The sequence below is a fragment of the Hyla sarda genome, chromosome 5, assembly GCF_029499605.1.
Source record: "Hyla sarda isolate aHylSar1 chromosome 5, aHylSar1.hap1, whole genome shotgun sequence".
Taxonomy (NCBI): Eukaryota; Metazoa; Chordata; class Amphibia; order Anura; family Hylidae; genus Hyla; species Hyla sarda.
In genome coordinates this window covers 42,643,501-42,659,679 of record NC_079193.1, presented here as the reverse complement: position 1 = coordinate 42,659,679, position 16,179 = coordinate 42,643,501, and the positions used below count along the sequence as shown (strand labels likewise).

Sequence of the window (16,179 nt, the reverse complement as noted above, 5' to 3'; positions counted from 1 at the left end):
ACCTTAATACCTGAGTATATGTCCGAGGACAGTAGGGATAGGGCCAATGGCTCCTGCGCCAAGTCAAAAAGGAGGGGAGAAAGAGGGCAACCCTGCCTTGTTCCTTTAAAGAGGGGGAATGGGGCCGATAAAATTCCCAGAGTGTGAATTCTAGCCATGGGAGCAGCATAGACACCCGAAATAAACATTGAATCTCCTCCTCCATCACCAGAGCATTAAGAACTTCCCTCTGGTGCTCCGTCAGCGAAGGGAAATTCAACCTCCTCATAAAGGCTCCACCAGCGGACAGGTCAGAGAGAAGTATAAAAATCAGATAAAAGATTGTTAATACTATGTGTTTTTTTTTTTAAGTATACCTGAAGGATTCTTAAGTGCGGTGATATGGGAGGTGGTAGCTTTCCCTTTCGCCAAGCTGACTAAAAAACGGCCTGACTTATTCCCTTGTCTAAAGAGATCGACTTTGAATTGGGAGCGTCTAAGGCGTTCCTTCCTGTCCAACCATAGCTTGGAAACTGCCTTCTCGGTTTCCCAGAATAATATCAGATCAGAGCGGTGGGCAGCATTATGCACCGTAAATTCCAACCACCAACCCCGTATTTGTTCAACAAAGGTTTCGTCTTTGGCTAGAAGGGAAGGGAAGCGCTAGAGAATGTTAGTTCAATCGTAGACATAAAGAGACATAATCTTTAATGTGCATCGAGCAAACTTTAGGACAGAGCTCTATTGTAGTCAAAAAATAATCTATGCGAGACCATGAAGAATGGGCATTGGAGAAGTAGGTGAATTCCCTATCATCAGGGTGAGATAGTCGCCAGACATCCCCCAGATCCTACTGGTCTATAAATGTGGGGAGAATGCAATCCCTACTACATACAGAAGTCACAAGAGGGATAGAGCTTTTCCTGTCGACTAACGGGTCACGTACCGTTTTAAGCTTGCCCCCCAGCAATTTATTCACTGTCCCATCATTCTGTAATCTAGCTGCAAGGTCTGTAAAGAAGCTTTTGTTCTCTCCGTTGGGGCCATAAATATTGTAGATACTAAGGAGCTCCCCATTGTGTTCCAGTTGTAGGTGAGAAATCCTACCCTCGTCGTCTGCGGTATTTGAGATGAGCATGAATGCAAATGACTTGTGTATCGGTGTAAGAACTCCTGCTTTCCCATCTTTGGCTGGCGAGCCATAGACATGCCCAACCCATTGCTGCTGCATCCTAAAGAAATCAAATTCAGGGAGATGGGTTTCCTGAAATAGGACAATGTCTGGGCGGAATCATTTCAGATAGCGTAAAAAGAGTCGGTGCTTCTGTGGAGAGCGTAGACCTTTAACATTTCACGAGACGATAGTAACAATTGGGACGATTTAAAGTGGGATCTCCCTAGGGAGAGACGAGCAGAGTGTGAGATATGAAGGATACAGCAACGATGAGTGAGGCAGATTCCCTCCCCTAACAGAAAAAAAGCAATATCATGGAATATGCAAGAAAAAGTAACGCACCATAAAAAAATACAGTAACCCATCCCCAATGTCAGCAAATAGACAGTGAGGCCAAAAAAGGAACAGAAAATAAAAATAAAAACATACATTGAAAAAAAAACCTGATGTGCCACTGGAACATTGGCACTCCTTAATCGGGTAAAGGACGTCCTTTTTTCGAACGACATAGGGAACAAGGAAGTAAAACTCTTAGGAATTTATTGGTGACCCCCCCCCCCCCCCACCCAGCCCAATCTATGTGGGATGGTCCCCCTCCCCCCAAATGGAACGGGAACGACTACAGTATGTGCAATGACATTTAGCAATATATGTGCATATAATCCAAATAAATGAATGAGACCCCTAAGACCATTAAGCCCTGGACAACAGATGAAAACAGAGAAAAACATGAAATACATCCATGGGAGCTCAGTTCCTCTAGGAGAAGTGTGGAGGCAACAGCGTGAGAGAATCAGTAGAAGAGATTTCCTCAATCAGGAGAAGACTGCCGGTCACTTCCATAACTGCGTCTGGGAGAGCGATGACATCTGCGATGGTCTCTCAGGCTGGGTGAGTATGCAGAGTCCCTGGTGGTCGAACGGGAGCGATGAGTTCCTCTTGGTGAACGGGACCTGCGGGCAGGGGTCCGTGTGGATTGCTGTGAAGAGGAAGTCAGGAGCTGGTCCAGCGAAGATGAGGCTACTTCTGGAATTTTGTAAAGGATATAGTCATGTCAGGGTGAAAGACCCGCAAAATGGCCGGGTACTGCAGCTGGAACCGATATTTTGCTTTGAATAGTAAAGTATAAATAGCACTAAAGGCCCTCCGGCGCTTTGCCACCTCCACGGAGAAGTCCTCAAAAAGTAACAGGCGCATGCCATGAATCACCAGGGGTTGTGACAGGCGGCGGTAAGCTTGCAGTATTTCCACCTTATTGTTGAAGTCTAACAGACGTAGAATAACTTGGCGGGGACAGTTCTCTAGTGCTGCCGATATCCCGTGTGACGTAGCTGGAGCAGGACCAATTCTACGGGCTCGTTCCACACGGCAGGGGTGAGAAAGTCCAAGGGATTTAGGGAGATCACGCTCACAGAAGCGTTGCAGATCAGGGGGCACTACTGTCTCCTTAACCCCCCCCCACGATACACAGATTATTGCGCCTACAGGGGTTCTCTATGTCCTCAAGTTAAGTTTTTCACTCATTCTGGCTAATTCCAATTCAGCAACCTGCAGGCGTCTGTTTGTCACTGTCTCCCCATCTTCTAGGTGGGAAGTTCTTTGTTCCTTTTCACGTAAATGGCTGGAGTTATCCTGCACTTCTAATTGCAGATTCTGTAGGGTAGCTTTAAGGACCTCCTCCACTATGTGCTGCACATTTGGGGTAATACAGAGCGCCACTTCTTTGGCCAGGTGCTGATAATCTATATGTATAGAGGCCTCTGAGGGCATGGAAGAGAGTGCATCCTATGGAGCTGCTGGGTCATGGGGCCCAGGGGAGAGGCTGGTACCTTATGTGGGAGTTCAGCAGGCACATTGACCTCCATGGCTCCCTCTGTGAGTCCATCCTTCACTGGTGGCAGTTCAGGGGTCCCTGGGGAGGCTGTCTGCTGCTGCCCTGAGACTGCCACCATGCTTGTTGCGCCACTTGGTGCCTGAGCAGAGAGTGCGGGTGGCGCAGATGTTTGCGAGCCGCCACGCTGAAGAAAGCGATCCATGCCTGGGGTGTTGCTGGAGCACAGGGGGCTGCCGGGACCTTCCGCCACCATTATTTGCCCTGTTACTATGCCGGGGGTACGGAAGCTCACAGCGCGCGCTGCCTACATCGAGCTGCACCGAAACCGGAAGTTATATATATATATATATATATATATATATATATATATATATATATATCTTTATTCATATACTATTTATTAATATGACATTCTAGATTTTTACTATTGACGTTTTCATATTTCATTTAACTGAAAATGTTCAAATCAAATTGTTACGATGGCAACGTATAGTATTTTGTGAAACAGAAAGTAACTTTATAAAGTTTTACAGATGCAGGAAAGTTCAGTGTGATTATAGAAGTCAGATGGGAGCGCAGATATTAAAAGGTCTCTGCAGTTTATACTCATAATATTATTACACTGTAATATCTTGTGAAAATCTGACCCGTCGGTCATTCCGTCTTGCCACAGGTTTACAAGTGTAATTGTGGTTTTATACATTCTATATTGTTGAATTTCATTCCCCTCCAAATTGAACGTAAAATAAAAATAGAACCTTTCATATTAAGGAGTCATTATTCTGTTTTTCACATAAATACTGTATGTCCATAGATGTCCCTGGAAACGTGAGGCTAAAACATCTGCGCAGAAACTAAGTGAAACATTCTGTTTAATCCTCCATTAGTGTTTATTCCGGAATAGCGAGTTATAATGTTACCGTCTAAGTTTTCTCTGCTCTTGTTATTAACATTTTTAATCATTAAAGCCGATGGGGGTAAAACGTACATAAATCACCCCAAAAAGAAATAAATGGATATAATTTTTTTTTTTTACGCATTGGAAAGTGATAGCATTATCATAAGCTGGTATTATAGCAATTTTCCGTATAAGCTTATTATAAAACATGTTCATATTTTGTGTCATATTGTTTTTATGTCATTTATATTAGATCTGCAATGGATAAGTTTAATATTTTATATATTATATATTACTCAGTCACATACGTAGATATTTTGTAAGAATGCTATGGATAAGTGTAATCACACGTCTTACTTTACTAATTATAACATAACAAAGTCAGATAAGTTTCTTAAATATAAAAAGTACCTGTTTGAAAAGAAAATGCAGCATTATAGATTATAGATGCGGCATTATAGATGGTTATTGGTGGCATTTTTAACAGTATTTTTGGTGAAAAATGCTATTTTAATGCAAATATACAACATTATACCTACAATGCTCCTTTTTTAATGTTTTTCCTCACTTGGTGGTCAGTGGCAGGTTTTTTTTTTTTTAAATGCAGCCTGACCCCTAGGGGGCATTTTACTTACTCAGTTTGGCCTCCATAAATCATTTTCCTGATTTAAAAAAAGCATGTGTAAATGTGTGTTACGTTATTGTTGTTTTTGTTGCAATCTTTTACATTTACATTTAAGAAATGCATGCACTTTTTTACGCTATGTGAACCCAGCCTTAGACACATAGACACGGTTTTGAGCTTAAAGGGTTACTCCGTTCGACAACGTCAAGAGCATTGAGTTCCGAATGCTGTGTGCGGGCTTCCGTACACGCACGCTTCATGCCTGCCCCCTTGTGACATCCCGGCCTGCCCCCTCAATGAAAGTCTATGGGAAGGGGGCAAGACGGCCGTCATGCCCCCTCCTATAGACTTGCATTAAGGCGGTGGAACGTCACAAGGGGCGGGTGTGAACACGGAAGCCTGCACACAGCGTTTGAAACTCAATGTTCCGGACACTCAGTAGCGGAGTAACCCTCAAAATCTGAACCCTTCCAGTATTTATCAGCTGCTGTATACTACAGAGAAATTTGTGAAGTTCTTTCCAGTCTGACCACAGTGCTCTCTGCTGAGACAGGGATGTGGAATTTGTATCACCTGACGCCCGGGACATGCAGTTCCGGGCGCTGGGCAGGTGAATTTTTCAGGTCCTTAGCCCTGCTTCGGGCAAGCAGCGCCAGACCTGAAAGCCCCCGACAAGCTCCGGACTCCAGCCCACTCCGTACTCTGCAGCTCCCGGCTGTTTTCAGTAGCTGGGGCCACTGCTAATAGCCAGCATGCTGACAGCAGCGTCTAAAGGGATATGTGAATGCTCCCTGGCGGGCTATTGGGGTGGATCGCCACTATAGAGGTAGCCGAAGGGCTTACCTCTGCTTCCCTGGTGTCCATGGCTCTGTCATTGATAGAACCTGGCTGGACTAGGCTCTATCAATGGATCGCAGAGCTCTCAGATCAATGGAGTTCACTAGAACTCTATTGATCTGTATGAGGAGTCTAATGATTTCTCCTAAAAGTCCCCTAAGGGACTAATAAAGTGTGAATATTTTTTTAAATAAAAGTTTAAAAGATACATATTAACCCCTTCCATATTAAAAGTTTAAATCACACCCTTTTCCTATATAAAAACATGTAAACATAATAAAAATAAACATATTTGGTATCGCTGCGTGCGTAATTGTATGAACTATTAAAATATAACATTATGTATCCCGTACAGTAAATTACGTAAATGTAAAAAAAAATACCAAACCACAGAATTGCAATTGTTATAATATCCCAGAAAAAAAGTTAAAAGCTATTAAAAAGTCAGATCATTACCAAAATGGTACCGATACAAAAAACAGTTTATGGCGCAAAAAATTAGCCCTCATACAGCCTATACCAGGCTAAAAAAAAAAAAAATTCAAAGCTACAGGGGTCAGAAAATTGCAATTAAAAAAATCTAAAAAGTTCCAAATTTTTTTTTTAATTAGTAAAACATAACGGAAACTATACAAATCTGGCATTGCTGTAATCAGGCCGGTCGAAAGTATTAAAATAACATGTTAGCTCAACCACAAGTTAAATGGCGCAGGAAAGAAAACCACCAAATCTGCAAAATTATCTTTTACTATCTCAATTTCACTTCACCAATATTTTTGTTTTTGTTTCGGAGAATATGTTATGGAAAAATGTAAAGGTATCATTATAGTAGGTAGTTAGGGCTATTATAGGGCAAGGAGGAAAATTGGCCAGGACAAGTGGATCTTTATGAGGGACAAGTAGATTTTGCTCCATTTGGTCCCGTGGACAAGTAGTTTTTTTTTATTAAATTTCCACACTCCTGGCTGAGAGCTTTGTCTGTGTCAGGAACTGTTCAGATTAGAAGCAAATCCCCTTAGCAAACCTCTCCTGCTCTGGACAGTTCCTTACACAGACAGAGGTGTCAGCAGAGAGCACTGTGGTCAAACAGAAAGGAACTTCACAAATTTCTCTGTAGTATATCTGTAGTGTACAGCAGCTGATAAGTACTGGAAGGGTTCAGATTTTGAAATAGAAGTCATTTACAAATCTGTTTAACTTTCTGGCATCAGCTGATTTTAAAACATTTCTTTTTCACAGGAGTTCCCCTCTAATAATTGTTATTAGCCATAGTGCACAAATCTTTCAGTTCAGCTGTGCCTTCTCCCTTGTAAGCTGCGATGTCACATCACAAGCTCGCAAAGCAGTCTTCTCTGTCCTTCCTCCCCTTCTCTCCTGTTAGCAGGGGATAAAACCTGACAGAAACAGTAACATTCTGACAAAAACTACAGAATGGGCTCCCTGCTGCCTTATCTAATGAGTCATAAATCTAATCAGCAGTAATACCAATCCCCCCCTCCCCTTCACATTACTTGTCTTGTCCCATGCTGACAGGAGGAGTGGAGGAAAGAAGCAGACTGCTTTGAGAGCCTGTGATGGGACTAATGCTCTCAAAGCAGGGGGTTAGGCCTAAGAAAAACAGCTGGACAAGAGGTAGGGGCTTAAAAGGGGTACTCCACCCTAGACATCTTATCCCCTACCCAAAGGAAAGGGGATAATATGTCTATAGGGGATAAGATGTCTGATCGCGGTGGTCCTGCTGCTGGGGACCCCCGCAATCTCTCCTGCGCCCCCCCCCCCCAAGTTATCACTGCACGATGCTAAGTTTGCTCTGTGCGTGATGACTCACGATACTGGGCCGGAGTATCGTGATGTCACGGCTCCACCCCCTCGTGATGTCACGCTCCACCCATGCAAGTCTATTGGAGGGGGGTGACGGCCGCCATGCCCCCTCGCATTGGCTTGCATTGAGGGGGCGGAGCGCGACATCATGAGTGGGCGGAGCTGTGACATGATTATACTCCGGCCCAGTATCGTGAATCATCACGCACAGAGCAAACTTAGCATTGTGCAGTGATGACTTGGGGGCTGCAGGAGAGATTTTGGGGGTCCCCAGCAATGGGATCCCCGCGATCAGACATCTTATCCCCTATCCTTTGGATAGGAGATAAGATGTCTAGGGCGGAGTACCCCTTTAAGTTGTGCCAAATAATTCTTGATGTTAACTATACCACCTAAAAGGTGGTGCAGGCTTCGACAGACAATGCTAAAAATCTGGTGTAATCTTCTAATATCGCCCCCAAAGTGCTTTATTTTTTGTGGTTCATGCTTTTGGTAGAGTGTATTGAGCTTCCATAAAGCAATAGGTGTACATAGACTTTCTGTACTGCCATACAGGCAGTACTGTACATCAGGTTGTAGTAATTTCCACCTGACGTTGTTACCTTGAGTTGTCCTCAACCAGTCAGTTATATCTGTAAAAAGATATATGACAATATTACTATATGACAAAAAAAATAGAGCAAAAACAGAAAACGTCAGCCTTTTTTTTTGCCATTGTATACATTTTTTGATCTATTTATTTTTACATAAATTTGCATTAATTAAACTTTTTTGGGGACATTTTCTCAAACTTTTATCCATTTACACAATTTGCAAACCAGCCATTTGGTGAACAATTTTTTTTTAGTCCTAAAAAGTTAAAAAACCCTATCATTACAAGGAAATACCAGCCATTTTCCATCGAGTTTAAAGGAGGGGTACTGCAGCCAAAATTATTTTATCTTCTATTCACAGTGGGGATGGCAGCGGGGTAGGGGGGTGGCGAGTTGGGGGTTGAGAGGGGTTTGGTCCGACTCCTTGGACACCACTGTGTGTGAACATAGCCTGATCACACAGCACCAAAGATGGAGACTCCTAGAAAATGAATCTGCCTAGTTACATAGTGGAACATAATTAGCCAGATTTACTATTCAAACCATTTACCAGGGAAGATGGACGACAATTCCTGCGGGAGCACCAATGTATTTCTTTATTGTATGCTTCAATGTAACATAGTATTTATATATTTGTTGTTTTTTTAATTTAGAAATGCTCCATAAACTTTTTGATCCCTTTCCCTATTTTGTCCCTTTCTGTTTCTTGTGTGTTTTCTAGTAATGTGAATATTGCAACTTAGATTTAAGAAACCACAAATGATTAAAAGCAATGCTACTAACAATTTTGCTATATAGATCTTAGACTACTTTAGGGATTTTACCATGCTTCTGCTACTTCCGAACCACCATATTTTATCTACATGCATTCCTTCTGTGTGTATATCATTCAGGCATGGCTGTGTATTTTTATTACCCATAGACACAACATATATCAGCTCTTCCTCTGGCACCGCATAGTATTCTTTTTTGTATCCAAGATAACGATAAAAATAATAATACTAAAAATGGAGATAAAGTATGTTTTAATATTTCAGGGGGCTTCAGCAGGTCAATAAATGAAAAGAGGAAGAATTGAGTATTTGGAGCTCAGACGTTTCATCAATTTTTTTTCTTCTCTTTCGCAGCCAAGTTACCGACTCGCTATTAAAACAGAAAAGATGATCGAGGATCTCGTCAAAAATCTGAACAGTGAAAATCAGGAGCTGCAAATGCATTGTGCTAGTGCAATATTCAAGGTACATGTGCAAAATGTTACATGTGATATTGCCAGGACTGAGCAGGGGATGTGTTGAGGGCAAAAACATATATATATATATATATATATATATCCCTAAAAGCAGATATCTGATAACTTCTCAGATAAAGAATTTACTGTATGTATATTTGTCCCTCAAGTTACAATCCGTTTTACAGGTTACCAAAACACTCTAAATACAGTAGAGCGTCCAACCAATGGTATTGTCACGATTCGGCTCACAGGTAGTGGATCCTCTGTGTCAGCGAGGGATTGGCGTGGACCGTGCTAGTGGACCGGTTCTAAGAGGCTACTGGTTTTCACCAGAGCCCGCCGCAAAGCGGGATGGTCTTGCTGCGGCAGTAGCAACCAGGTCGTATCCACTAGCAACGGCTCAACCTCGCTGACTGCTGAGAAGACGTGGGACAGAAGGACTAGGCAGAGGCAAGGTCAGACGTAGCAGAAGGTCGGGGGCAGGCGGCAAGGTTCGTAGTCAGGATGGATAGCAGAAGTTCAGGAACACAGGCTTTGGACACACTAAACGCTTTCACTGGCACAAGGCAACAAGATCCGGCAAGGGAGTGCAGGGGCAGTGAGCAGATATAGTCTGGGAGCAGGTGGGAGCCAATTAAGCTAATTGGGCCAGGCACCAATCATTGGTGCACTGGCCCTTTAAGTCTCAGAGAGCTGGCGCGCGCGCGCCCTAGAGAGCGGAGCCGCGCGCGCCAGCACATGACAGCAGAGGACCGGGACGGGTAAGTGACCTGGGATGCGATTCGCGAGCGGGCGCGTCCCGCTGTGCGAATCGCATCCCCGACGGCCATGACAGTGCAGCGCTCCCGGTCAGCGGGACTGACCGGGGCGCTGCGGGGAGAGAGACGCCGTGAGCGCTCCGGGGAGGAGCGGGGACCCGGAGCGCTAGGCGTAACAGTACCCCCCCCTTTAGGTCTCCCCTTTTCTTTGTCCGGTAACTGCCTCCCCTGGGATGAGGACACCGGGAAAGAATGGAGGGTTTCCTCAACGGCAGGCAGTACGGCAGGAGTGAGAATGGGGAGGGAGGGCAGAGGGCGAAGCCTGGCACGGGGCAGTGTGACACCAGGACGGGGGCCATGAGGAGGCACTGAGGTTTGCTTGACGGAACTGGGAGGGGGGGAGAGGCACTTTCTATGGCAGGCAGAGTCCCAGTTCTTGATCTCCCCGGTGGTCCAATCAAGGGTGGGGGAATGAAGCCGGATCCATGGCAGACCGAGGAGGACCTCAGAGGTACAGTTGGGTAGGACGAAGAGCTCAATCACTTCGCGATGGGGTCCGATACACATCAGGAGGGGTTCTGTGCGGTAACGCACAGTGCAATCCAGTCTGACTCCATTGACCGCGGAAATGTAGAGCGGCTTGACGAGACGGGTTACCGGGATGCGGAATTTATTCACAAACGACTCCAAAATAAAATTCCCAGAGGCACCAGAGTCCAAGCAGGCCATGGCTGAGAGGGAGGAGTTGGCTGAAGGAGAAATCCGCACGGGCACCGTGAGACGTGAAGAAGCAGACTTAGAACCAAGAGACGCCACACCCACGTGAGCTGGGTGCGTGCGTGCGTTTCCCAGACGTGGAGGACGGATAGGGCTATCCACCAAGAAATGCTCGGTACTGGCACAGTACAGACAGAGATTTTCTTCTCTACGGCGATTCCTCTCTTCCTGGGTCAGGCGAGACCGATCCACTTGCATGGCCTCCTCGGCGGGAGGCCCAGGCGTAGACTGCAAAGGATGCTGTGGGAGAGGTGCCCAGAGATCTAAGTCTTTTTCCTGGCGGAGCTCTTGGTGTCGCTCAGAAAAACGCATGTCAATGCGGGTAGCCAAATGGATGAGTTCTTGGAGGTTGGCAGGAATCTCTCGTGCGGCCAGCACATCCTTGATGCGACTGGATAGGCCTTTTTTAAAGGTCGCGCAGAGAGCCTCGTTATTCCATGATAACTCGGAAGCAAGAGTACGAAATTGGATGGCGTACTCGCCCACTGAAGAATTACCCTGGACCAGGTTCAACAGGGCAGTCTCGGCAGAAGAAGCTCGGGCTGGCTCCTCGAAGACACTCCGGACTTCAGCGAAGAAGGACTGGACTGTGGCTGTGGCAGGATCATTGCGGTCCCAGAGCGGTGTGGCCCAAGACAGGCCTTTCCTGAAAGAAGGCTTACTACGAACGCCACCTTAGACCGTTCTGTAGGAAACAAGTCCGACAACATCTCCATATGCAGGGAACACTGAGACAAAAATCCATGGCAGAGTTTAGAGTCCCCATCAAATTTGTCCGGCAGGGACAAACGGAGGTTAGGAGCGACCACTCGCTGCGGAGGAGGTGCAGGAGCTGGCGGAGGAGATGGTTGCTGCTGTAGCAGAGGCAGAAGTTGCTGTAACATGGCGGTCAACTGCGACAGCTGCTGTCCTTGTTGGGCAATCTGCTGCGATTGCTGAGCGACCACCGTGGGAAGATCAGCGAGACTTGGCAGCGGCACCTCAGCGGGATCCATGGCCGGATCTACTGTCACGATTCGGCTCACAGGTAGTGGATCCTCTGTGTCAGCGAGGGATTGGCGTGGACCGTGCTAGTGGACCGGTTCTAAGAGGCTACTGGTTTTCACCAGAGCCCGCCGCAAAGCGGGATGGTCTTGCTGCGGCAGTAGCAACCAGGTCGTATCCACTAGCAACGGCTCAACCTCGCTGACTGCTGAGAAGACGTGGGACAGAAGGACTAGGCAGAGGCAAGGTCAGACGTAGCAGAAGGTCGGGGGCAGGCGGCAAGGTTCGTAGTCAGGATGGATAGCAGAAGTTCAGGAACACAGGCTTTGGACACACTAAACGCTTTCACTGGCACAAGGCAACAAGATCCGGCAAGGGAGTGCAGGGGCAGTGAGCAGATATAGTCTGGGAGCAGGTGGGAGCCAATTAAGCTAATTGGGCCAGGCACCAATCATTGGTGCACTGGCCCTTTAAGTCTCAGAGAGCTGGCGCGCGCGCGCCCTAGAGAGCGGAGCCGCGCGCGCCAGCACATGACAGCAGAGGACCGGGACGGGTAAGTGACCTGGGATGCGATTCGCGAGCGGGCGCGTCCCGCTGTGCGAATCGCATCCCCGACGGCCATGACAGTGCAGCGCTCCCGGTCAGTGGGACTGACCGGGGAGCTGCGGGGAGAGAGACGCCGTTAGCGCTCCGGGGAGGAGCGGGGACCCGGAGCGCTAGGCGTAACAGGTATGATGGGTCACAATAAGCAGCCATTTAGCTCCTCTCTTTGATAGAAATTTAGAACTTTGATCTAAGCAGTGGACATTACAGAAGTGCTTTATGATTGGCTGTCTAGTAGTACCTCTCTGAGGTTCAGCGCTGCCGGTACGGTTCTGTTTTCTACCTGTACTACATGCTCTATTCTGCTGTCTAAAGAAGTAAAGGTAAAGTATAACACAATACCATTTTAAGATATAACCTTTATTGATTCTATTAAAATATAAAGAAGATACACCAATGTGCAATATGAGGGCTAAAATTATCAAACAATATTTGTAAGGTGTTCACGAAACAACAAATACATATATCTTTCTATGGTACAGTTGTTTCCAATTTCAAATAAGATGACTTTTGCAAAGACAGGTTGTCCTAATCAACTAGGGTTCCCTTTATTGTGTAAAAACCGAAACACAGGCACAGGAATGCATAATATGCATAATTGTGCAGTCCTGTGCCTGTGTTTCGGTTTTTACACAATAAAGGGACCTTCTGCTATCGCCACGCTGGCTCATCCTTCTCCTTTATCTGCTGTTTGGTGTTGCCGCACACCTGCCGTGCTGTGGACTGGACATACAATTGGTGAGCTGATCTACCCCTCTCCACATATACTCAAATATATTCACAATTGCAAAAGTGTTCAAGAAAAATTCAAAAGACCATACTCAATAAATGACAGATAAGATATACACATGTCAAATAGAGCAATTATAATGGTCAAATTAATAGAGATGATATTCAGATGTAGGCAGTTGAAGTCAGCATTGTCACATGATAAATGCTTCTGGTGAGGGGATCTATATTGATACTGTACTACGCCAGTTTGTAACTGCCCTCCCCTCGTATATTCGTGACTAAAGCCTGATACCATCCTGGCATCGATTCATATTGAGGCCCTTTATAGAAGTATACCTAATGATTTTGGTATTCAGGGAGTGAAACACTTCCTTCGAGGCAGAGGCAATCAGTATAGCTCCAACAATAATTTAATTCTGGAGATGTTAATGTATGCCAACTTTCTCCTGGGCTGGTGGGAGGATACGATGGTGTTTCAGGACGAGGACTCCTGGTGGTACCCCCAGATTATTTTCTGGGGGCGCTATATTGATGACATTCTGGTTCTCTGGTCAGGTAATGAGTGGTCATTTAGAGATTTTGTAATGAGTCTAAATGACAATCCAATTGGGCTCAGATTTACCTTTGAAATGAATAAGCAGGAACTTTCGTTCCTAGATGTATCCATCTCAAAGAGAACTGATGGTTACCTCCAGATGATGACCTTTCGGAAACCAACTAGTTCCAACAGCCTTCTCAGATGAGATAGCTATCACCCTGAAAAACAGAGGATTGGAATCCCAAAGGGTCAATATCTCAGAGTGAGAAGAAATTGCTTGACCCTCAGGGATTTCAAGAGACAAGCCTCTGATCTGAGGGATAGATTTATTGTGAGGGGATTAGTCTGGAGAGAGACATCAGCAAACATTGGGATTGCAGACAGACAAGAATCTTCTACTGAGTATTGGATCTTAGCTCAGGGATTTATTTATTCACAGCTTCCACTGCTCAGAACTTTTCTATAATGTCCTCCATGTTGCTGCTGCTTCTAAGGGTGTGCTACAAAGATATAGATGAGCAGGATTCCCTCTTCTGTGTGTGCAGTGTATTGAAGACTACATAGACAATAGGCTCCATCTACAGCTCAAGGATAACTGAAAATCAGAGATGTATACTGCAGAGCAAACCTCAGCTTTTTATACTGTACTGCTCTCTGCATATACTGCATGTACAATATTGTTATCTAACTATTCTACATGTACTGAACTGCTAAGGACTTGTGCTACATGTTTTGTACTGCTCTTTACCTGTACTACATGTACTGTACTGCTTTTTACCTGTACTATGTGTGCTGTACTGCCATCTACCTGTACTGCATGTACCGTACTGCTCTTTATTTGTAATGCATGTACCGTACTGCTCTTTACCTGTACTGCATGAACTGCACTGCTCTTTATTTGTACTGCATGTAGCGTACTGCTCTTTACCTGTACTGCATGAACTGCACTGCTCTTTACCTGTACTGCACTACTCTTTACCTGTACTGCATGTACTGTACTGTTCTTTACCTGTACTGCATGTACTGTACTGCCATCTACCTGTACTACACTGCTCTTTACCTGTACTGGATGTACTGTACTGTTCTTTACCTGTACTGCACTGCTCTTTACCTTTACTTCATGTTCTGTATTGCTTTGGACTTGCATTTCACATACTGTACTGCAGAAACCTGTCTGTCTTGGACTACTAAGGTCTTCACCTTAAAGGGGTATTCCGACTATATACACCTTATCACCTATCCTTTGGCTAGGGGATAAGATGTTTAAAGCCGGAATACCCCTTTAAGGGTTATAGAGGTTGTATGAGACTAGAAAATGTTAATGGAAACTAGTTGCAATGCTACCTGCAGGTAGTGGATTGGAGTGCTGGTGCTTATGGGAAAAAGTAGCAGACTTTTTTCCTAATCTCATACAATTTTCATCCGCTCCCTTTAACTGAAAAGAAAGGGCAAGAAGGCAAACCATACTTTGAAGTACGCAAACCATACTTTACTGTCAGATTGATCATTGGCACCATTTATAATCAATATCCTGTATAAGAGACAGAATGCACATTGTAAAAATGAACCCGTTGTACAATTCCAATTTTGTGAATTAGTCCTAGATTATGTTTAGATCTAGCTGTCTATGATTTAGGTGCTGAAAAGTCTGCTCTGTGCACAAGGGGCTTATGAAGTATGAAAGCCGGAAAAGGTTGTGGAACCTAATCCTGACAATCAGATCCTGCCACGCTGTGATTAGAATTTGTTCTAATAGGTGATCCCAGTATTCACAGTGTTTAGATTAGACTTAGTCATAGAAGAGATAGAAATCTGAACTTCTCCTGATTGACAAAAACAGGAATATGGTTTTCCGTCAGCGAATTCACCATGTGTTCCGAAAGCAGTCTATAAAACAACAGACACACACATATATACAGTATATATATATATATATATATATATATATATATATATATGACTATAGCTGTAAAGATTTCTCAGGTAATCCTAATAAAACAATGGACCAATAATAGTTGTTGTTGTATCTGTAAGGGCTCTTGAATCTATAGCGGTAGTGAACTACACAATGAAGAACTGAGCTAGAAAACTACACGCAGTTTCACAGTGCATTGCTGCAGTGATAACCATTATTTTTTGTTTTTTGTAAAGCAGTGTTTGTGCACTGAGGGTGTATTGATAAAGTATTGGGAAACCATGTACATAAATAAAATATAGTACTAATGACAGGGGCGTTCAGGACAGCCGTCAAAACAGGGGATTGTACTGATGGCAGGGGCATTCAGGACAGCCGTTTCATGCGTGGTACTATGCCCTGTTTTGTCCTGTCGTTTTGCACATTTTATGAAGATTACAGATTTATCCTGCTGTGACCTGGTGAGTGCCACTTTTATTCTCTTTGTTGCTATATGAAACCATGTACATGTCGTGTGACGGTAAACCGAATCACAAAATTAGTCATTTGTGTTAAATGCACTTACAGTGCAGCACAGTTCTTGCTACAACTATATGGGCTGATGCTGAAGCATTTTGCACCAACTGATAGAAATCTATTCCATCTGGGGAATATTGTATATTTGTTGCACCTGCTGCAGAATTTATATCAACAAACTTCCCATCTTCCTTCTCTGTAAGGATCTTATCCTTCTAGTTTTTGCATTTTTTGCCAAGATCTCTGAGACATTCTGATGTCAGCGGTGTGACTCTGTGCACGGAATCAAAAGAAGAGGCTTTTCAAAATCTCCTGTTCTATAGGCCAAGGCGAGAGTGCAAAAAAAAACGTATCTTTTACTACA

General features: G+C 44.6%; 1 protein-coding gene across 2 annotated transcripts in view; it reads left to right on the top strand.

The window, feature by feature from the left end:
* The window catches only part of ODAD2 (outer dynein arm docking complex subunit 2), a 185,995-nt gene that overhangs the window by 99,418 nt on the left and 70,398 nt on the right, over positions 1–16,179 (top strand). For both annotated transcript variants that reach the window (XM_056519385.1, XM_056519386.1), the window contains exon 14: positions 8,889–8,999. In XM_056519385.1, the coding sequence (XP_056375360.1) occupies positions 8,889–8,999 (111 nt within the window). The remainder of the gene's footprint in view (positions 1–8,888; positions 9,000–16,179) is intronic.